A 24,169-nucleotide genomic window follows, 5' to 3' on the forward strand; every position below is an offset into this window, starting at 1 on the left:
CCCTCACTTGAATCCGCCTATACCACCACTGACATAGTTGCTTCATGGGATTACTTTTCTTTATTCCTCCTCCATGTTGAGTGGCCCTTTGATAGGCACAACGTGCTTGCCAATGAGATCTTTCCATGCCTTGGGTAGACCAAATCCCAAGGCTTCCAAACTCTTCTGCAAAAAAGGTTCCATGTGCATGCAAAATGTGCTACAAATGCTCAACAACAACAAGACATTTAGTATCGTACAATATTTTTTGAACAACAAAAAATACTCAAAGCTGTAGGTTTTCAAGTAATAACCATGTATTGTGTCAAGTTTGTCGCACCCCATGCCTTTTCATAGCTAGTGTAGAACTCTGTCACAACTGCCTCAAATTTCTCAACATCCCCATCTTCAAACCTTGCTTTTTGCAACAAAGGTGCTAGGCGATCAAGTGCCAACCACGCTTTGGCCTTTGCCACCCTTGCTTGTCCTGAAGAGCCTCGATCAGGTACAGTTGCATGAAGCTTCCTCCACACCTCAAAATCTGTACCCAGATGACCTCTCTGGGTATGATTAGATAAGAACTTTCTGGCTTTTGCACCTCCAAAACATGGTTTGCTAGGAACATTTCCGGTCTTCCCTGATCTTCTCAAGTCCTTCTCAATCTTCACTTGACCACAATGTAAACCTGCATCTGAAAGCACTTGCTCTATTTTTTTAATAGTTCTTTCACTCTCTACTGCTGGTTTCATATTCCATGAAAATTCGATGTACATGTAGACTAGTTTCTCAATTATTCTAACCAGCGCATGCAAAACACAAATATGAACTCTGATCAAAGAGATAGGAAGAATTGGATCCCAATTAGGATCCACTCCTGGAGCATCACGATTTGGGGGTTCACGCCTATTACTGATTGCATTTAGGCATTTCCATTCTCTCTCTTTTCCTCCTTTGGAGACACCTCGTTCGGTCATACAATACAGGCAAGGATACTTGGCCATTGCTCCTTGGGAAATACCAAACATGCATTTCAAGGTTTTAAGATCTGCAGCCAGGTGCCATTCAACCTCATATTCACCATATCCTTCTACATAAAGCTTTTCGCCATTCGACTGCTGCTGGATAGTGGAAGGAAGCTCAGTCTGGTTGAAGTACCACTTCAGAATTTCATGGGTCTCTGTTGGAACCTGTTAACAACAACTGTTAGATTGTCTACAACATCATAACAAGAGGATAGCAACATAATATTCTTTATTTAAAAATGGATAGCACGTCACCTCAAATGCAGCCAGCCACCAAATCTCATTTTCGGATTGTACACTAAAGTGCTTCTCATCAGCATTACTGATACTTGCATCCAAAGCTCTATTCATTAAAGTAATGCTAACCCTTTCCAGCTTCTATCCTTTGATCACCTCACTCTCATCAAGTTTCAAAACAAATTTCAGCCTTCCATTGCACTCATGTACACTGATGTCATAAAATTTCACCATAGCCATTTGTAATTTCCGAACATCCATGATGAAATTGTTGAACTCTGTAAGCTCTATAATTTTCTGTTCCCCGCTCTTTTTAGTCACTGTCAATGTGCTAGACACGTGACAAGGCTCTCCAACAAGTTCGACCATTCCCAAGTTGAGAATATTTCGAGCTTTGTTTACGTGAAATGGTTTTGGAATGGGAATTACTGTTTTTTTCCCAAGCTTGCAATTGAAACCCTCTTTAACTTTATTAAACAACATCCTGTAAGACTTTGTGCTTATACCAGCCATGTCACATATACCTTGTGCATCTGCAGGCGTGAATGCTTCACTCACCTCCTGCAAGGATTGCTTTGCTATGTCTGATCGAAGTCTTGCAAACTTAGGATGCTGTATTGCTGACTCCACGATGTCTTTTGTCAGAACTTTGCCAAATATATCAGAACCTTGCCCTTTTGGACCCACAACATCTGTGACCATCCTGAAGCAACAACGATAGCTATTTCAGTCCACCATTCATCTAACTATACCACCCCCACACCCAATCCCCCATCTCCAAAAAAGGAACTAAAGATGAAAATGAAAGTGAGTGCTCAAAGAAATTTAAGCTCAAAGAAATTATAGATCCCAATACCTGCAAGCTTTTACACGACGCTTCCATTGGCCACCTCCAACATTGAGTTCTTCCAATGGTTTGATCTGTCTCTTGCGTAATCGAGCACCCAATGGCGTGTCTTTCAAATATTGCAATTTTCTGTTGAACTTTTCAAGTTGTTTTCGAAGGTGTGCATTCTCACTCTCCAATGTGAAATTGTTGATTTCTCGAACTGCCAAAATTTCATTCTTCTCCTTAATAGTGTCCTGCATCTTACAAATAGTCTGCTGCAAATGATCAAACTCTTTTTGTAACCCAGCACAAACTTTTGCTTTGTCCTCGTTTGAAGCTTGCAAAGCTGTTGTGATCGATGCCAAGTAAAAATTCGCACCTTCAAGCATTTTTATCCTGGCATCTCTATCACTCAAATGTCTTTCAAAGATACTTTGACATTGGCCAAACAGTCTTTTGCAATACCCAAGCAATCCATTTTCACCCTCACACACAAACTTGAAGAAACTTGTCAACCCAAAGAATGATGGAGATTGAGAGGAGGTTGGATCTGGTGGGTAAATACTACCATCCAACCAAAGGTCCATATTTTTCTTTCCTTCATTTTGAAGCTCAGTAATGCGGGCTTCGCATGCTGGCCTAGACCAATTTCTCTTACAGCAGGGAGCATAATCGGGTTCTACTTGGAAGTGGATGTCCACCTTTTTCCTCTTTTGCTGCACAGGTTCCATTGCATTGTTCTGTGCTTTAACAACACCAAAAAGCATCATGAACTCACACTTTAACCAAAAAAAACCAAAGATATTACACTTATCTCCCGTGAAGAAGATTGCTTCATTAAAACCAAAAGACAACATCACTAAATAATACCTCCTTGTCCATCAAACAAACTTGTTGGTATCCTGGATGAACCAAAATGTACAGAGTACTTGTAAGCACAACCCTCACTTGAAAAAGGTAAGAAATGGGATTGTTATTCATGCACAAGCAGGTATGGCGCATGAAGAACAAATACTTTTCCATCCTTTTTCAAAACTTGCCGCCTTGAGAAGAAGAGAAAATCAAAAACCTCCCGCTCAAAAAAATTCGGATTTGGAGTGGTTGTGGTTGTGCAATCGGGAAGACAATGAGGGAGACAATGCAAGATGATGGGTTGCAGGGACGAAGTTCGGTTCAAGTTTGGTAAGCAGAGTTGGCTTCGTTACATTCAAAAGTGTAATGAAGAAAGAGAGTGGTGTCTTTTTTCAATAAAATAAGGCACCATAGTGGGAATAAAAAACTATACTCAAGATGCATTGTTTTGAATTAAAAAACACCCTACATGTCAGTAATGGAATAAAGAACTCAAAAATGACGCACGTGCCCTCCAATATTATATGTGGATTTATTGACTTGCTTTGTCCACATCACCATCCCAAGGGATCTCTTACAAGGCCCCTTTTTGAGTCCAAATTTTCCCTAATGACATGGAAAATTTGGTCATTTGGCCTTTGAACAAGTGCACATATCAATGTCATAGCCCGATCTGTATGCTTCCATTCACGTACATACCATGCACATGGTTATTGAGTCACTTGGCCTTCCCGACCAGACATACGGTGTTGGATGCACTTCGTACTTGGAAAGATAATGGGAACCACTTGCCTTAAGACCCCCATCAAGTTTGGTACCCATTAGACAAGTGCACATATCAATGTCGTAGGCCGACACATATTTTTCCTTCACGTGTGTACCATGCACATGGAAAATTGGGGCATTTGACCTTCCCGACCGAACATACGGTGTTGTATGAACTTCATACTTGGAAAAATCTTGGGACCCACTTACCTTAAGACCCACATTAAGTTTCATACCCATCATACAACTGCACATACACATGTCGTTGGCCGACCGCTTCACGTGCTTACCATGCACATGGAATTTGGAGCATTTGGCCTTGCCGACCAGACATACAGTGTCAGATGCACTTCATACTTGGGAAGATTATTTAACCCACTTGCTTTAATACCCCCATCAAGTTTGGTACCAATCGGATAAGGTCACATATAAATATCTTAGGCCGACACATATTTTTCCTTCACGTACGTACCATGCACATGGAAATTTGGGCATTTGACCTTCTGGACCGAACATACGGTGTGTCAGATGCACTTCATACTTGGTAAGATCATGTAACCCACTTGCCTTAAAACCTTTTTCAAGTTTGGTACCAATCGGATAAGTTCACATACCAATGTCCTTGGCCGATGTGTATTTTTCCTTCACATGCATACCATGCACATGGAAATTTGGGCATTTGACCTTCCCGACCGAACATACGATGTCGAATGCACTTTATACTTGAAAAGATCATGCAACCCACTTGAGTTAACACCCTTGTCAAGTTTGGTGCCAATCAGATAAGTTCACATATGAATGTCCTTGGCCGATGCGTATTTTTCCTTCACGTGCATACCATGCACATGGAAATTTTGGCATTTGACCTTCCCGACCAGACATAGGGTGTCGGATCAACTTCATAATTGGAAAGATCATGGAAACCACTTGAATTAAGACCCTTGTCAATTTTGGTGCTAATCGTACAAGTTCACATACCAATGTCCTTGGCAGACACATGTTTTTCCTTCACGTGCGTATCATGCACATGGAATTTGGGGCATTTGACCTTCCCGATCAGACATACGGTGTTGGATGCACTTCATACTTGTCAAGATCATGGAAACCACTTTATTTAATACCCTTGTCAAGGTTGGTACCCATCAGACAAGTTCACATGCCAATGTCCTTGGCCGATGTATATTTTTCCTTCACGTGCATACCATGCACATGGAATTTGGAGTATTTGACCTTCTCAACCGGACATATGGTGTTAAATGCCCTTCATACTTGGAAAGATCATGGAAACCACTTGCCTTGAGACCCTTGTGTCAAGTTTGGTACCCATCGGACAAGTTCACATATCAATGTCCTTGGCCGATGCGTATTTTTCCTTCACGTACATACCATTTTCATGGAAATTGGGGCATTTGACCTTCTCGACCGAACATATGGTGTTAGATGAACTTCATACTTTTCAAGATCATCCAAACCACTTGACTTAAGACCATTGTCAATTTTTGTACCAATCAGAGAAGTTCACATACCAATGTCCTTAGCTAACGCGTATTTTTCCTTCATGTGCGTGTACGTGATCGAAACAAAGAGGCAACACTAGTGCTCAAGTGCTGGGGGCACCACTCCACCACATCATGCGCATGCCTAAAGCGAGAAGCGGCATGGCGCAACTAGTGTCGTCGCGCAAAGCACGCTTCATGCAAGCACGCTGTCCCTTATCGTTCCCTATCTCAAAGTAGCTCCACATCACTGGGATGTCTATCTCACGATGCCATCTGGTAAACCAATAAAACTACCTAGCAGACTTGAATTGTCCACCACATCCATCGAACCATATCCAACGCTACTGCCATGCGACCCCCTGATCTCTTAAGAAAATGTCATGGAGAGTGAAGCAATGCTTCACAAAATGGGCATCATGCGAACGATCATTACTCAGCAATGCACAAGCTCCACATCAGTGCCATCCTGCGCAAATCAAGCTGCCAAAGTGAGGTCACCACACGCCATACGTCTCCCCTCCACACAATCAAGGAAGTGGTACAATGCATCACCCTCTCGTGGGCATAATATGGAGTGAATGAAGTCACGAGGGCTAATAGGAACCACTTCATTGTGACCATCAAGGGAACAAAATACATCATAGATCAATTTGAAATCCACATGGTATCGACAACAACATGTATCACGCTCCTGAGAGTACCGCACAAACCATGGCCTGCACCTCTCAAAGGATCACTGCCCAATCTTCAACTACGGATGTGCCTCCAAAAGCTGAGCGTACAACTCAGTTTGGCTTTCTCAATGCCTTCTTAAATATGGGAGATGCCCTAAATGCTCCTCCCAAAACACCTCTATCAAAGACATAGTGTGCTCATCAAGCAATCGATCACTCCTCGATGCATGACCGCTGGAAGCCCAAAGAGCACAAACATCATGGTCGTCCAGACTTTGCCTCCTAATCATGCCTGGTCGCAATGTCTGGTCGCAATGTGCGTGGTGCAATGTGAAGGAGACATGATGTGATGTGAACATGGCCACGCATTTGGGGTTTACTAATGGCAGCCACCATAGCACGATGCGCTGCCAAGGCATCCACATTGTTCCTATGCTTGATAGATGCATAAGATCGACAAACACTGCTAAGTACCTTGCTACATACCGCCCTATCTCTACGTGCACCAAGACTAGCATGCCTCCTACACTCAACCAAGTCAGGGTTATCTATCAAGGATGTGAGAAGGGCTGACTGTGAAGCTGGCATAAGGTCACCGGAGAATGACTCCATAATCTTGCTGGCACGATGACGAATAGAAGACTTCGGCATATGTCCTATCCTAATGCTATTTCCTTTATTTTAATTATGACATTGGAAGATAGCCTACAAGAGTAAACCTATGCTAATTTGGATCTACCATGCATCCAAAAGGAATTAGCATTGACATGATGTATCATTTGAGAATGCATGTATGGGCATATGGCAACTTACCCGATTGATGTGGCACACATGCATGGAGGTGAATTTGACATGAGCATGCCATGTGATAATGTGGTAGCTCGCGCTGTTGATGTGACACACATGCATGGAGGTGGACATGCTGAGGTGGCAACTCATGGTGGCTGATGTGGCACCAAGCATGCTAATGATGTGGCATCAATGGAGATGATGATGTGTCATGCTCCAGCCTGATGTGGCAGCATGAGGTGGTAGTGATGATGAGTGAGGTGGCAAGGTATTGTGGCAGCATAAGGTGGTGGTGATGAGGTGGTAGTGATGAGATGGTGGTATGAGGTGGCACTTGAGTGATGATGTGGCACTAGGGTGTCTGTGATGTGGCTTCATGAGGTGGCACACGTGGCTGATGTGGCACCATGAGTGGAAGGTGCGGGAGGTGGCACAAGGTGAGGTGGCAAGTCAAACTGGTCAAGATGGCTCACATGGCAAAGTGACAAGGCAAAATTGATGAGTTGTTCAATCCACATGAGCAAGATGCCGCTAGGGTGCCTTTTTTTCCCCAAAACATGGGGATTTCAACTAGGGAGGCCAAAATTGATGCTTCCCTCGCTCAAATTTAACCAATTTTTTTTCCTCTTATTCATAACGTGGAGCTCTAACCCTAATTTCCCCTATTAGACCTAATTCTCTAGTTTGGTCAAAATAGACCCAAACTGAGATCTGATTGGCTTGGCCTCTTCCTAGTAGTTTCGGAACAATATACAAGGCTTTCCTACATCCCTCCTCTCATTTCAATTAAATGGACTCTGCTATATATAATAAATAATGAGATTTTGCATATGTACAAAAGAATAGTACAAAAATGTAGGCGGGGCCCACTAGCGGGGATGGTTTTTATACGAGCTTTCTTTGTTGAGCTTTTTACGAGCCAGGAAAAAACCGCGAGCTTTCAAGGAGCCGAGAACGGGATGTTCTATGTGCTCCATGCTCATGGATTCAAAAGTCAATTGACCCAATCTGCATTTACGCAGACCAAATAGACCCAATCTGCGTTAATGCAGACCAAATATGCCCCATCTGCGTTAACGCAGACGACCTTTTACTGCGTAGGGACAAATTTGACCATAACTTTTTGTAGGAACATACAAATATAGTCATGTTTGGTGTCAAAACGATTATAATAGGCCCAATAAGTCCATTTTCGTGTTAACACACACCAAACAGGCCCAATCTGCGTTAACGCAGACCACCTGTGTGCTGTGCAAGGACAAATTTTGCCATAATATTTTAGTAGGAATGTCCAAATATGGTCATGTTTGGTGTTAAAACGATAGGACTATGCCCAATGAGTCCATTTCTATTGATAATTTCATGCAAATCGCGATTGAATAGGGACTAGCCTAGCGCTTTAAAAGCTCACAATCTAACCACTGCTTGAAGCAAGCTCACAGTTACTCCTAGCTCGAGAAAAGCTCAAAAAGGAAAGCCTGCAGAATAATCAACCTCCCCACTAGCACTGTTAACCCTTCACAAAGTGGTTAACATGCTCCCCAGCCTGAAGCAGATCTAGTCCCTTAGATCTGTGGAGGATTGGCGTTGGTGAGGATCAGTTGGTGTAGTGCAACACATTTGCCTCCTCCATCCATTCGATGATCTCCCAGCGTGTAAGCAAACTACGGAGGGTGCAGTAAAACACTTGATAAGGTCTCCAAAAAAGATGAGAGAACATATCGAAGGTGCCGATGTTGCGACAAGGGAGGTTGCGGACTCAATAGTAGAGGCAGGTCACTTGTCGAAGGTTCGGGCCTCGGTTGAGGTCGAAGATGATTGGGTTGGTGACCTCGACTTCCTGCTCTTCCTTACTGATTGGAACTTCCTGGAGTAGGGTGAGAATGAGTCGAAAAAGAAGTGTATGGTGGCCTTGATTGCCGAGTCGGGCACTCGGTGGTAGTCGGTGCAAAACTCTGTCAGCAGGTGTAGAAAGCCTCTTCGGTGTCAATGGATTTTCTTTAAGGGAAGTAGGGGAAGTTCCATAGGACCTCCGTGTCCTTTCTTTGGATTTCTATGAAAGCTTTCCATGACCATCGGCGGTGCTTCATGGGAAAGTACAAGGGGTCCACCCGTACTGAGGCCGACTGGTCACAATAGATTTGCCATTAGTTGCAGGTCAGTAGGTAGGGGACTCTCCACTTGGGTTGCAGACCGATGGCAGCTCCCGTGAGGGGGGAGATGTCAGGATTGAGGGGCTTTGCACCTCCGCGAGTATGCCAAGGGTTCTTGGATTTCCAGGCATCGAACTTGTCTTGCCAAAGGCGGAGTTGGGTTTCAATGTCAAAGGGTGGTGTGGGAGCCTCACTGGGGTTGTCGAAGAGTGGCTTCAAGTGCGCAAATGATGTCCATTTGCATGTGGTAGGTGAGGATGCTTTGGCTCCAATCATTGACCGTAAAGGAGAAGGGTGGTGGTGGGTTTTGCTCTTTCGCTTCATCTTAGTTGGGGGAGGGGTTAGTGTCAGAATATGCAGCGGAAATGATAACCAAACTTGGGTAGACAAGAGCAAGTAGACTGCAGAAAATAAACAGCACAAGAAACACAGAGAGATAGGTGTGTAAACTCTTCTCTATACACAAGATCCCGAGAAAACTGAATGAATGAGTGGTGGGGGCAAGGGGCCTATATATATGCCCTTGGGAGAGCAGTCGGCCATCATAAAAAGTGCCCACGACTGCATAAATGCAGTCGGCCAACAGAAAATTGCCCACGACTCATCTGTATGCAGTCGGCCAGCAGCCTTGAAGCCCACGCATCACTTGTGTGCAGTCGGCCAGCCACCACAGGACTGCTGTTGGGACAGTCGGCCCAGCTCTGGAGTGCTCCTGCCACCCTCTGGCAACCCTCTCCATCACTAGAAAAATTGGAAAAAAATAGGAAAAAATACGGGGAGTGTGGAAAAATGATAAAACACCTTATACAGGGCGGGCACACCTACAACAGAGACCCTGGTGTATAAATATAGACAGGAGATGACTTCTAACACCCCCTCTCAGCTCCTAGCTGTGAAACCAACCCAAGGGAGCTGGAGTGCTGCCTGAGCGTAGCCTGAGGTAGAGACTTCGTGAAGAGGTCCGCCGCATTGTCCTCCATTGAACAATGAAGTAGCAAGATGTCACCAGCCAAGATCTTCTCACGTACAAAGTGATACTGTATCTCTATATGCTTGGTCCGGTTATGGAAAACCGGGTTCCGAGCAATAGCTATATAACTTTGGTTATCGCACTGGGCTCCCTCTGTGAAAACCTAATCTCGCCTATAGCAGCCTCCGCAGCCATACAACCTCACAAGCAGCACCACAAGTAGCTCGATACTCTGCCTCTGTCGAAGAAAGGGCAATAGTTGCCTGTCTCTTGCTGCTCCAAGAAACTGCTCCTGAGCCGAGGGTAAAACTGTATCTTGAAGTAGATCTCCTCGTGTCTGGATCTCCTTCCCAATCTGAGTCACTCCAACCTTGGAGCTTGACTCCATTCCCTCCTGTGTGAAAGAGTCCGAGATCATTCGTACTCTGCAGATACCACAAGATCCGCAATCTTGCGTCCCAATGAGACTTCAATGGTGTCTGCATAAAAGAGCTCAACAGCCCCACGGAGAAGCTCAAGTCCAATCTGGTGTTCAGCAACCAGATCAATGAACCAACCAACTTCCGGTACTGCGAGGCATCAACTGGCTCACTAGGATTTGTAACGGTTAACTTTGTGTTCGGGTCCATCGGCGAGGTAATAGGCTTGCAGTTCTCCATCCCAAAGGCCTCAAGCAACTCATGAACATACCGCTGCTGAGAGATGAAAAAATCCCTCTGGGTCTACCAGATCTCCAATCCCAAGAAGAAGTAAATCGGTCATCTCAAACTCCTTTGACAAGGCAGCCTTCGTCACTCCAATGTGCTCCACATGACCGCCGGTGAGAATGAGATCATCCACATAAAGGATGATAAGTGTGACCATGCCGTGTTCCCGAAAGAGATACAGGTTCGGATCTGCAACCGATCTCTGAAATCCAATCTGAATAAAGAAGGAATCAATCTTCTGATTCCAAGCCCTAGGAGCCTGCTTAAGACCATACAAGGCCTTACGTAATCTGTAAACCATCCCTTCCGATCCTGGAACAATAAAGCCTGAAGGCTGCTCAACGTACACCTCCTCCTGCAGGTCACCATTAAGGAACGCAGATTTTACATCCATTTGATACACGGGCCACCTCTAAGAAGAAGCAAGCGCAAGAACGGTCCGAATCGTGGACATCCGTGCTGTCGGTGCAAAGGTATCCTCGTAGTCGATGCCTGGCCGCTGAGCATAACCTTTAGCCACAAGCTTGGCTTTGTGTTTGTCCACCGACCCATCAGACGCATATTTGGTCTTAAAGACCCATTTGACACCAACGACTGACCGCTTCGACGGCCTCGGTACCAACTCCCAAGTGTTGTTCTTCTCGATGACATCAAGTTCCACCTGCATGGCTTTCCTCCAAGTATCCTGTGAAAGGCCTTCCTTTACGGAAGTGGGCTCTTTATCCCGCATGATACGAGACATCAAAGCATAGTTCACCTGAAGAAGCTCCGTTGTGTTGCTTTTATCTCGGACTCTATGTGATCTTCTAGGGCCATCCTCTGTGGTCCACTCGGAGGGTAGCTCCGTGACACCTGACTCTCGAAGGGTGTCTAACAACCACCTAGGTACTCGAACAGATCGTGGAGTCTCCTGTGGTCGCGGGGGCTCTACTCCAGCTGGCAGGCTCAACCTCCTGTGATGATTGAGGTGGATCAACTGGAATGATAGACTGGGAATCATCATCAGACTCCTCTGGATCTCTAAGAAGTGGCGGCTCCTCGACAGTGGATGCTGGAACATGCTCGTCAAAGACCACATCCCGGGTGACAACAATCTCGTTCCTATCTGGATCATACAACCTGTATCCCTTGGAAAGAGAGTTATACTCCACAAATACCAGCTTGCGGAACTTGGGCTTCCCCCTCTGCTTCTTCGGAATATGTACATACGCATCACTCCCAAAAACACGAAAGTCCGAGACATCGGGTTTCCTGCCAAAGTATGCCTCAAATGGAGTCATATGGGGTACTAAAGTCGTCGGAGAGCAGTTGATGGTATGGACAGCCATTGCCACAGTCTCATCCCAAAGTGGACGAGAAAGATCACGATGCTCCAACATGGTCCTCGCCATCTCCACCACAGTCCTGTTCTTGTGTTCAACAACTCCATTCTCCGAAGGCGATCCGGTATTGGCCAGTTCCCTTTTGATGCCATGATCAGCTGAGAAATACAGTCGAGGAGAATTCACCTCCTTTGTCAGCCCTGAGAGTCTTGACCTGAAATCCAGACTCTCTCCGCCATCACGTGCCAATCCTTGAACCGAGCAAAAGCCTGGTTCTTCTGGGAAAGAAAGTAGACCCACGTGAATCTAGTACAATCATCAACAAGCAGCATAAAGTAGAGAGATCCTCCCAAAGATGGTATCTGCTGAGGTCCACACAAGTCAATGTGAATCAACTCCAATGGTTTCGAAGCCCGCCTAGAAGCCTGCTTCGGAAAGGATTCCCTGTGCTGCTTACCACGTATGTAAGATCTGCAACAACGACCTTGCCTACTACCAACATCTGTCAAGCCAATCACCATCTGGTCCCGGAAAGCTCGCCTCAATGCATCCACATTTAAGTGGCCAAAACAAAAGTGCCACAAATCTCCGACCTGAGAACTTGTCAAAGTGGAGAGTGCGGAGAGCTTATAGATACCATTCTCCAGACTGCCTTCCCAAATAACCTGGCCAGTCTCATGGTCCCTTAGAGCAACTGAATGCTCCTCAAATTCCACCCGAAAGCCAGTCTTGCATACCTCATGCACTGACAGAAGATGAAAACCCAGAGCATGGACATAAAGAACACGGAAGCATGCTTGCCCTCCTTGCCGTCGGGAATAATCTCCATCTGGCCCTCACTATGTATCGGAATAGTGGAGTTATCGCCAATAAAGATGCGACCTGACTGCCATTTCAGATCCAGAAAGAAGTCACGGGATGGAGTCATGTGCCTGGAAGCACCACTGTCGAGAATCCATTCCTGGGTATCCTTCGCGGTGAAGCCAACTGTGTCCTCGCTCGAAGATGATGAAGCATCGGAGTCCACCATCTCTAAGTGCACAAATGCCGGAGTCTTTGCAGCTGAGGCTGAGGAATCAGCACTCTTTCCTGTCTGCTTAGGGCACTTCCTCCAGTAGTGGCCTTTCTCGCCACAATCATTACAAGATCTTTCGGCCTTCACCTTCTCTCATTCTGAATTAGGCTTCTTCTCAGAAGACTTCTCCGGTGAAGCCTTCCCTTTGCCCTTGTTATTCCGGCCTTTCGACCGTTGGCCAGTTAAGGCCTCTGAACCTCCGATGTGAGGAGGGTTCATGAAACGTTCCTCCTGGTCCAAGACCATTGGCACAAGCTCCTCCCAGGTTATGGTGCTGAGCCTGCCACTCGTAATCAACGAGGAATAGAAAGCAGAATACTGACCAGGCAAGTGGGACAGCAAAGTGATGGCCATGTCTTCAGATAATATCTCTTTCCCAGCTTGTAGGACTTCCTGCTGAGGGGCCTGCAGCTTGTTAATGTGTTCCTGCATTGTCGAAGACTTTGCAGGGTTCATAACCCGCATCTGCACTTCCAAGGAGATCCGTTTCATGGGTGATACCCTATTATACAGAGAAGCCAAGTGCTCCCATATGCCTCTCGCCAGCGTCATGTGCTTCACATGATTGATCACTTGTGGTGTGCAATTGAGGAAAATAAATGACCGGACCCTGGCGTTGACACAATCCCACATGTGTCCCTGTGCCTCGCGGTCCTTCCTCGTCGAGAGTAACTCCCCTTCCTCTGCTTCCGGCCGTGGAACTCCAATGATGATAAAATCAGCAAGGTCATATGACTCGAGCACCGACTCCATCATGACCTTCCAGATACCGTAATTGGACCCGTCCAACTGACGATCCACTGGGAACATGGGGAGAGTCGGAATCTTCACGTGCTTCTCAGCCATTTCTAGTAAATCTGCCATCGCGGAGAGTATCCTGAAAGGGTGGGTGACTGGGAAAAAAAAAATCTGTAAACCTGCAAGTGGCTGTCCAGCACCTAAGCCTGCCTTCCTCTTGCACCTTCTCTTCCCGTACAACCCAAAACAGTCCACCAATCAGCAGCCTAATGCTCCCCCTCTTGCTCAGAAAAACTCCCAAGATCTATCTCGAGCCTAGGGCTCTGATACCATGTCAAAATATGCAGCGAAAATGATAACCAAACTTGGGTAGACAAGAGCAAGTAGACTGCAGAAAATAAACAACACAAGAAACACAGAGAGATAGGTGTGTAAACTCTTCTCTATACACAAGATCCCGAGAAAATTGAATGAATGAGTGGTGGGGGCAAGGGGCCTATAAAGTACCCACGACTGCATAAATGCAGTCGGCCAGCAGAAAATTGCCCACGACTCATCTGTATGCAGTCGGCCAGGCAGCCCTGAAGCCCACGCATCACCTGTGTACAGTCGGCCAGCTCTGGAGTGCTCCTGCCACCCTCTAGCAACCCTCCCCACCACTAGAGAAAATGGAAAAAAATAGGGAAAAATACGGGGAGTGTGGAAAAATGATAAAACACCTTATACAGGCATCGGGGTTGTGTGGGTGAGGGGGGGTGGTGGTGGCAGAGGGGGTGGTGGTGGTGTAGGAGCTTGGGGAGAGGATGGTGGGGATGGGTCCTCGGCATTTGGTGACTCATCAAAGGAGTCATAGTCGCTTTGATTTGAATCAAATTTGATCACGAAGTCATCTTCTTTGATATTTCACTCTTCCTCCGTGTGGTTCTCAGGGTATGCACGTGCATCATTTCAAAATCGCCAATTAGTGTATTTTGGATATGTTGTAAAACTGCTGCTATACTCCATTAAAGAGAGTAAGAATTCTGCTAGAGTGGTAGAGGGAAGAATGGTGCTTGCGTAAGTGTACTAGGTCCTTCTTGGCCTAATGATGGCCCTCCTCATCCAACCAGTAGGGACCTCTTGCCACAGAATCTGGTTGGATGGGGTAGGGCAAAAAATCATCTGGTTTGATTAATTTGATGAAGTCATGGCTGTTTTCAAAAAGGTGAGACTTGCCTAGTACATTTAGCCAAGCAACAAAATTCAATGCCACTGGGTGCATTGGCATTTTGTAGAGGTATGTGGGTTGCTGAGGGGTGAGGTTTGAGGCAAAAATAGACATGGTAATATAACGGTGGGTGGAGGGGTCTAGCTTGTCGAGGAGGGTGGAGAATTGGTGAGGTGGAATGGGGAGGTTGGTGTCAATGTGATGGGGGAGGAGGGATAAGTGGAGTGCTTGTGTGTGCATTAGGAGGGTGTCATGGGGTGTGTAGGGGGCAAAGGTTAAGTGTGAGAGTTGGGTGGAGGTGGCGGCGATGTGATCCAGCTGTTGTTCGAGGGATGGGTCAACGGACTGGATGGGGGTAGGGGCTTGTCGGCCTTCCAGTAGCTCTTCGGATAATTGCACTATTTGCGCATCTCTTTGCTTGAGAAGGGTCAATGCGACGGTGGCGTGCTATCAGAGTTTCTCAAGTTTTGCCTCTTGCTATTGCTTGGTGTCCTAAATGGCCTTCTCCACGACCTCTGACTGTTGTCGTTGCTGTCTATGCCGATCTTCTTCTATCTCCTAGAGGTGGTCATTGTATTGCTATAGCTGTCTGTTTTGCCTTTCTTTGTAGTGTTCCTTTGCAGCCTGTAGCTTTTCCACTTCTTTCCGGAGTGCCTCATTATGCATGATGACTATCTCCTTATCTTGTTGTGTTTAAAGGAGCAAAGCCGTGGCCTCATCCCGGTCTTTGCAAGCTATGTCGGCTACAAGCTTGGCTTCCTGTACCATGTACCATTGGCTTGTGTAAGCTACTCGTGCTGCAATGGCAGTCTGCTCATTCACTTGCAGCAGCAGCAAGTCCTGTACATCATCGAGTATGGAGGGGTTTTCCTGGACTTGAGAGAGAAGGTGGCGAGGATCTTTGAGGTAGCGAAGTGCTACTGCAGCTTTTTGCTACTCGGTAGAAGGTGTGTCCGAGGCGGGGGGTACCTATGTTTGGGTTGTTGCACTGGGTTTTCGGTCAGAAATGTTGGTGGTGGAGGTTTGTCCTAGCTCTGTTGTGTCTGGTTGCTTCTCCGTCTCTTTGGGTCCCTCTATTTCAAAGGTGAGGCCTACAAAACTACTGTAACCAACCGAAGGGGGGCTGGTTCAGGGACCATTCCTAGGAGATACCGTAGATGACTAGGGTTAAAGTCATGGAGTTGCCATTCCCTTGGTTGTGGTGCTCACATTGATGGATCAATTTCCTGGAACAAATGATCTGCCCAGTTGGTGGAGAAGAGGGTGGGTTGGCATAGCCAGGCCAAGTGCCCTGGAAGTATTAGCGAGCGATGGTCAACATATTTGACCCTCAAGAGAACGGTCATCACTCGTGCTACTTTCCTCAAGGCCGAATCCTGTATGGCTTAAAAAGGAATGCCATTTTTGTGCTTTGTCGGGTTGCTGGGAACCCATGGCTCCAAGATCTTGTGAACATTTCGGATCTGCACATGTTTGTTCGAGGAGGCTGGGAGTTAGAGGGCTTGCTATATTGCCTATTTGGAAAAGACTACTCCTGCATGCCGGTCTGCAGGGCATTAGGGACCACTGTCTTCTTGGTGGTGGGCCTATTTTTTGTCCGTGAACTCAATTACTCGTGGAAGGTTGTGGCATCTCGAAAGAAGGGCAGCAAAGTCTCCCATGCCGACTGCTGCGAGCTTAGGGACGACTTCAAGATCCTTGAAGGCTTGATATGCTTTCGCCATGTGATATGTGAATCGGAAGTCAAGGTTGGGGCGGAAGCGGTATGAGATGTGGACGACATGGCCTCTTATTGCCTCCATCCAATCAAGCCCCAATGGTGAAATCAGGGTCTTGTTGGAGAAGTGCTCCATGTGTAGATATGGGATGTCACGGAGCAGTCGTGTTGCATATGATACATGCGAGTCAGCCGCCTCTACCATGGGATCGAGGTGCTGCATGTGGGGTATCTCCTGGGCTAGGGGGTGAGTGGCGGTGAGTGGGGGTGGCATTTCCAACTCTTCTTGATCATCGAACAGAATCCGATCGATTTTTGCCACCGTGAGCTCGGGTTCTTAGCTAGCATCGGTGGACGGGTCCATTGGTACTGGTTGGTTTCAAGGGTTTTTGGGTGTGATTGTGAAGGTTTTTCAGTTTTTGGAAAATTTTGGCAGGGTTTTGTTACTTTGTGCTTTTTTTAAAAACTCGCTGGGCCTTTTATAGGGTAAGCTCGAGATCCATGCGTGGATCTATCAAGATCCGCGCGTGGATCTGCATCCTGACTTGAAGTTCCCCGTTGATCGAGCCAAGATTCATGTTGAATTTTTGGCCGATGACCCTGATATTCCCCGCCTGGATGATTTGAAGTTCCGCGCAAAGAAGTGCGAGATCCACGCGCAGAAGTGTATGAGATCCACGCGCAAATCTGTGAGATTGCCGCTTGGCTTGGACTAAGATCTGCGTGTGGATCGAAGTTCCGAGCATGGAATTGGAGTGAGATCTGCACGCAGATCTCGCATTGATTGAGGATGTTTCCCATTGACTTTTTGTCTTCCCTGTTGACTTCTCAAGTTCTGACAGTTGGTCTGTTTCTGCCCCGTTTTTGGAATTTCAACGAAATGACAAGGGCTGGGGGGTGTCTTGGAGGCCGATCGGTGTCAATGGTATGTCTTTTCACCAAGTGGATGAGGTTCTTCTGTGCACTGCCCCCTTGGTCTCTTCAGTTGGTGTGCGTATGGCCGTCTGCCCGTCGATATTCTTTTTACCAAGGAGGTGACTACCCCCGTGGTCTCTTCGGTGACCTTATTGTCTTTTCACCATAGGGACGAGGTTCTTGTGTGCATCTCCCTCGTGGTCTCTTTAGTTTGTGCATGCTGTAGTGCATGGTATGTGCCCTTAGTACTAAAATGGCATGACTTTGCACAATAGTCACCATTATGCTACAGTGACGAGTCACTTACTTGTGTGAGTGGCGGGCTTGTAGTGCATTGGTGAACCGTGCAGAGCACTGCTGCACCTTTGCCGTGACCTTGCCTTTGTGTTTGCTGACGAGCGCCTGGACACCGTTGAGAGTTGGTCTTGTGGGTACAGCCTGCTGCGAACGTTCTTGTGGTTCCACCCCTATCGAGGTGGGTTCTTGTTGTTCTTCGCGTAGGTGTGTCGTCATCCATGACAGCTTTGAATTGGTGGAGGGTTGGCTTTGGTTCAGGGCAGGTTCTTGTGATGCCATCTCTTGTGAGATGGGTTTTGTGTAATTGCTTGGACACTCATGTCGTTACTTGTGGGTCTATCATGATTGGCCCCCAAGTGGGTTCTTGTGTGGCCACTTGTGGTGGGCCTTGCGTGGTAGCGAGTAGCTCGGGAAGGAATGGGGAAGGTTCTTGTGGTACTTCCCCATCGAATGAATATTCATAGATGGTCATGCCTGCTTGAATCATCTTTTTGTACAAGGGGATAGGTTCTTATGTTGCTATCCCTTGGGCCTCTTCATGACTAGTATGGATGACATTGTTTTTGTTCCAGGGGATAGGTTCTTGTGTGGCTATCCCTGGAACCTCTTCACTGGTACTGATGCAAGTCATATTGTGACTCAAGGGGGTAGGTTCTTGTGTGGTTGTCCCTTGGGTTTCCTAGGTTTGGAGGGTAGGTTCTTGTGGGGCTATCCTCTGGGTTCGTTCCGCATGACCTTCAAGTGCAGTCCTTTCATCTAGGGAGATAGGTTCTTGTTATGCTATCCCATGGACCTCTTCTTTTGTCTTCCTTGGTGTCATCTTTGCATCCAAGGGGATAGGTTCTTGTGTGTCTATCCCTTGGACCTCTTCCTTGTGTTGCATCTGGATGGCTATGGGCCTCCATTGTCTTTTTGGCAGTGTGATAGGTTCTTGTAGAGCTATCACCATTGTTGTGTTAGACCGTGGGGCTTCAGGCTACCACACCCACATTGTCTTCTGTTGGGGTGTTGGTAGGTTGCGGCTATGCAGGATGGCAATCTTCACCTTAGGGACCCGGATACAAGGATTGCATTTATAATAACCCTGGGCCTAAGTATGTGGCACAGAATCCACCTATCACGATGGGATGACCTTTGTGGTTTTCGTGGTCGTTGGGTTCTTTGTATGGCATGGCGGGGAAGTTGGGGTTTGGCATGTTGATGACGAGGTTGCTTGGGGAGCCAAACCTTTACTTCCTGGATCCTCTCCTCATTTGGAGGCAATAAGTCCTTACAGACCCATCGCTACGTTGTTTGTATAGGGGGACTCATACAATGTCACTTAATGGCTTGATAAATTCATGGTGGAGTGCTTTTAGATCTACTTTAAGCCATTGTGAGAGTTTGTTGAACACATTTTAATTTCACCTTTGTGGTGGTATCCTTGTCACACAACAAACCTCTTGTATTTTTGCACTTCCTCCATTTTGCTTGAAGTGATCACTTAGTTCACCTTAGAGTTCCACCCTTTGACTCTCCCTTTTTCAAGCTAACCTACTATTTCCTTTATTATGCGCAAATGTTGTAAGCTTTTCAAGGTTTGGACTTGACTTAGCTTGCTTGTTCTAGAAGTACCAGATCATTTCTTTAGAAACAAGTTATTCAAACATGAGTTGATTTAGCCCTAGCATCTTTAAGGATGTTAACACCAATATGTACTCCCACAAGTAACTTATCTCTCGTGTATGCTTACACTTGTGATTGTATCTTTCAACCCTTATAATGTTTTTTCAAATTACATCATTTTTTAAAAACTTTCCATTTACTTTAGCTTATGTTGTAGATGTACTAGATTGTGGTAACAAGCAATCATGAATTAGCACACATCTAGTCCCAAAATTGTTAACAAATTTCTACAAATGGTTGTGTTTTGTTGGATGGATGTAGGTATTAGGGCTTGACCTTGGAGTATACTATAGATCATAATGATTTTATTTCTATTTTTATTTCCTAATTCTTGTAACCATTTTTTACTTGGATTACTACCTATTCATAGGAGTGATTAAACACAAAAATGCGCACGTGTGCACACGCTCGTGCACATATGCACAAAACACATACATGTACACACACGCGTACACACACACATGTACATGCACGTGCACGCACATGCGTGGACACATTCCTCGGGGGGGTCACTCACAAAAAATGTGAATATCACGTGCATTCAACAGAAGCATATTTTTAATTTATGAAACTTACAGAAATATATTTACATAAGGGTATGATTTAATTTTTTTAAATTTTTTTTTTAATATGAGCACTCACATATACAACTATAAAAGCCCATTTGCACATGTAGCTCATTAAAATCAGATTGAAATGGTGGTTTTTGACAAAGACTACATCTACACACCAAGATCATATAAGAGGCTTTGCTTCTCGAGGAGTTGCAATGGCTTCTAAAGGGTGCAATTTGTGAGTAGCAATAAAAACAATCTCCACATCATTTCCATTGTGTTGATCTGATTTGGGTAAGCTCCATTTGAAATGTTGCACCAAGCAAGCAATGCTAAGAGAAATGACAGCCATACCTTGCCCCATGCCAACGCACATCCGTTTTCCTGCCCCAAATGGAAGCACCCTATAATCTTTGAAGCCTAAATCGAGGTCCAAATCTCCTAGCACTCTATCTGGATCCCATGTTTCTGGGTTACGCCAGATGCTCTCATCATAGCTAATTGCATATGCATTAATGAGAACCTGCAATTGAGGGGACAAATCAATATGAGGAAAATAATCATATGGGCGGGTGAAGTGGCTAACGTAATATTGTTTCAAGAAGTATCCCTCTTTTCTTTGGGAACCTAACTTTACTTGCACTCCATTGTAATATGAAAAAAACATACCTTTTCCTTCTATGAAGTGTGAATGCAAGTGTACTAAATTTTGAGTAAACAACAACCTCCACCTTCTATCTACTTGTTTTCTCACCAAATATGTTTTTGACATTTTCCCTTTTTGGAACAATCCGCCTTTCCCTTTGTTTTTCCTTGTATTCTTCAACATCATGAGCTTCTTTAGGCGAGGCACCACACACGTAACTAGGTGCGGTTGGGGACAGAAGACAGCCACATCCTACCCTGGCCAGCCGCACTCAGCTAGGTGCACGATGCCTCCCCTATAGAAGCTCATGATGTTAAACTGTGGTGGGAATGTGTCTAAAACTTCTTGTAAATTCTTGAGCAATGTGATTTATAAAACCTGTCCTTGTACAAAATGGCACCTAGGAAACTTCTCCTCCTAAATAGATGTATAGACACATATAAGGTACATATATATTTGATCTTACCTGCCACCCTTTTTTTATGTCAAACCCACCAAGAGTCACTGGTTCCACAACTTCTCGCACAGGCAACACTGCATTCGGAGGATACTTCCTTAAAGTCTCCTTCACAACAGCATCCAGAATGGGTAGACCCCTAAGATGGTTGTCCTTCACCATCTCACCACCTGTAGCCTTGGACACTTCTTTATAAAGCCTCTCCTGTACACACAGCTAACTTTAGAGAATCCATTGCAATCATAACAAGTGAGGTTTCCTATTATCTAAGATAGCTTTTAGTGCCTTGGTAGCAAAGAGCACATACATTGAGAGATTTGGCTGATTAGAATAGAATCAGTCACAAATTTCAATTATATCCAAAAGCATATAATCAGTCGGAGAATGAATCAAAATCATATAATCAGCTGGAGAATGAATAGTAGAATCAGTCCATTAATCATGTCTTAGTCAGGATTTTTTGTTTGGATGAAAAGCATATAATCAGTTGGTATGAATAGTAGAATCAGTCCGTTAATGATTAGTCAGGATTTTTGTTTGGATGAATCAAGCACGAATTAGTCGTTGCATCCTTCTTCGTTAGAACAGTCTAAGAATCAATATAATACTAGTCAGAATTCTGTTTGCATGCAGCTTTCTAGCTGATATAAGCTGAATCCAACATTGTTCACAGATCAATATTCAGTCGCAAGCATAATCAATCATAAAATCAGTCACAAAACCAATTCACAGAACTATCAATCAATCACAGATCGAGTGAACCATGGAATTACAAGTTAAAGAATCAATACTATCACAGCCAAATTCAGTTGATCCGTCTGCATGAAATATTAGCTAGACAGAATCGATTCTTGAGGATCACCTGAATGTCTGGTCTCTGGGCGAGCTCATACATCGCCCACTCTATCGTAAGAAGAGCTGTATCTGTGCTTGCGACGATGGGCTCCCACAGCAACATCTCGAGTTCCGTTGTGGTGAGATTTGTATACTCAGTGAGCAAGACGTCAAGAAAGCAATCCGTTTTCTGCAACGCAATTCGTGAATCATTACGCAATTTACTCGCCAAATTCATCATCCGCTCGACTGTGCAACCAACAAATCAATCGCGATTCGCAACAATATAGCTGATCGTTGGGCCTGATCAATCTGTGTGATCATTTGTTACCTTCCCGTCGGATAAAAGCTTTCTCTGCCCAGCAATCAACGCACGAATCACCGCCGTCCTCCTCTGCTCTACTGCATTCACTTTGCGTTCCCAGGCCTTGTTGGGCACCCACCTCAGCGCCGGGAAGAAGTCTCTCCAATCCACTTCCATAGCTGTTTTGATCATGTCCACGACGAGAATGTCATACATTTCCGATCTCGAGACATGTCGCCCCAGCTCCTCCACGAAGACGGAATCCGGATCTCGTCCCAAGACCTTCAGGAACGAAGGAGCTTCCATGCTAAGGGCTACGAATTGATTCCTTGCACTATTACCACAAGATACCGCCAAACAGAGTCGGAAACGATGCAATATACATCGGTTTACGTACCTGGTATATGGCAAAGGGAAACAAGGCCTCCTTGACGCGCTCCCTAACATTCAAAAGACCCGCCGATCCAGTGTATTGCTCGAGCGCGCTATACATTCCGTTGATCATCTTCTTTGACATAGTTTCCCGCAGTTTGTGATTCTTTTTCTGCGACCAGTCCAGTTTCGATTTTGAGAATCACAGGTAGAGTCCATCAAAGCCTTGCATGCAGCATCTGCTAGCTGCAAGAACTCTAATATCTATGCGTGGATTAACGATGCAGTACTGGGAAGCAGTGTGCTAACGTATGAGCACACCTGTGGGTTCGGTCCAAGCAGATGATTGACGAGCACTTTCTTGCGCATACGGTATTCCTCGCAGTAATCTGCCATTGCGACGATGTGCTTCTGTCTGGTGAGGATATCAAGAGCCTTGGACATCTTCTTCGCCGAGATGGATGAGTGTTTTGCGATAAGGGTCTACGCAACATGAATTAAGCTCGGAGCGATGAGAAGCATAATCAAGGAGAGAAAGTGCAAACATGATTTGGATTATATGCTCGGGAACATAGTGATCACCTCTTCGGCAAGTTTGGAGGAATTGATGACAACCATGGTCTCGGCACCCTGTCGGATGGTGAAGATAGGCCCATATTGGGCACTCCAGTCCACGAAAGTTTTGAAAGGGTTCTTCACTCGCAGCTGCAGGAGGTTACCAAGTATGGGAACTCCAGGCACGGCTGTTAATTCTCAGGAGTCATGACAAACAAGAAGATCAATCAGCAAGCAGGAGATTGATTGTTGTGACCAAAGAAAACGTGTGATCTACAAGAAATTAATTGATTGATCAACTAGCAGATAATAAAGGAGACGCTCATACATGCGCATTCATCTGATCACCAGAAAGATTTATCACCGATTATCCACGAAATCTGAGCGAGTGGGCACACGAATACATGCATGATCTACGTGGCCAGTCCTTTGATTGATTGTGTGTATGTGTGTGTTCTGACTTTGTTTAATTCTACTTGCTGACTGAGATGTATGTGTATATATATGTTTGAAAACGGGAACTGTTTCTATAAGTTTCTACTCATTAGACTTCAGAGAACGCACAGACACACATGCCAGCAAGAACATTGACTCCAAAACACAGTACACGAACAGACGATCAACAAGAACATTGATTCAAGAGGGCTACAGAGAAGAAACTACACACACACCAGCTGCACATGCCTAATTAAGAAATCGCCAAGCAGAGTTGGCACAAACACACATTACAGCACAAAGTATAACTAGCATGAATTATTAGCTGCTTAGAGCGAACCTGGAGGAGGATGTGGGCGTTTGCTGGAGAAAATTAGGGAAGTGTGGAAGGCAACATATACACAGAGAAGGCCGATGCAGATGGAGATGAAGGAAATCATGGTGAGAGAGAGGTGTGGAGAGGGAATTAAGGAAATAGCCATTTTGAGCCCATTAGGGTTGCCCATGATAGATTATGCGTTTATAGCTCATGGCAGTATCGCATGTGAAAGTCAAGGTATCTTGAAGGAACTAGAATCCATTAATATGGAAGCCTTTGTC

At 45.4% G+C, this 24,169-nt stretch overlaps 1 protein-coding gene across 1 annotated transcript; it reads right to left on the reverse strand.

The window, feature by feature from the left end:
* Positions 1-20,098: 20,098 nt before the first annotated feature.
* Positions 20,099-24,026, reverse strand: LOC147602717 (ent-kaurene oxidase 2-like). The gene is made up of 8 exons (XM_086797759.1): positions 23,910-24,026; positions 23,162-23,322; positions 22,901-23,062; positions 22,605-22,751; positions 22,235-22,489; positions 21,932-22,093; positions 21,079-21,273; positions 20,099-20,489 (listed from the first exon to the last, which is right to left on the reverse strand). The coding sequence occupies exons 1-8, from the start codon at positions 24,007-24,009 to the stop codon at positions 20,148-20,150; spliced, it is 1,524 nt and encodes a 507-aa protein (XP_086653885.1). The 5' UTR covers positions 24,010-24,026; the 3' UTR covers positions 20,099-20,147.
* Positions 24,027-24,169: the final 143 nt, after the last annotated feature.

Source organism: Cibotium barometz, chromosome 66 (genome assembly GCF_041138505.1).
Source record: "Cibotium barometz isolate CiBa-2024 chromosome 66, ASM4113850v1, whole genome shotgun sequence".
NCBI classification, from domain to species: domain Eukaryota; kingdom Viridiplantae; phylum Streptophyta; class Polypodiopsida; order Cyatheales; family Cibotiaceae; genus Cibotium; species Cibotium barometz.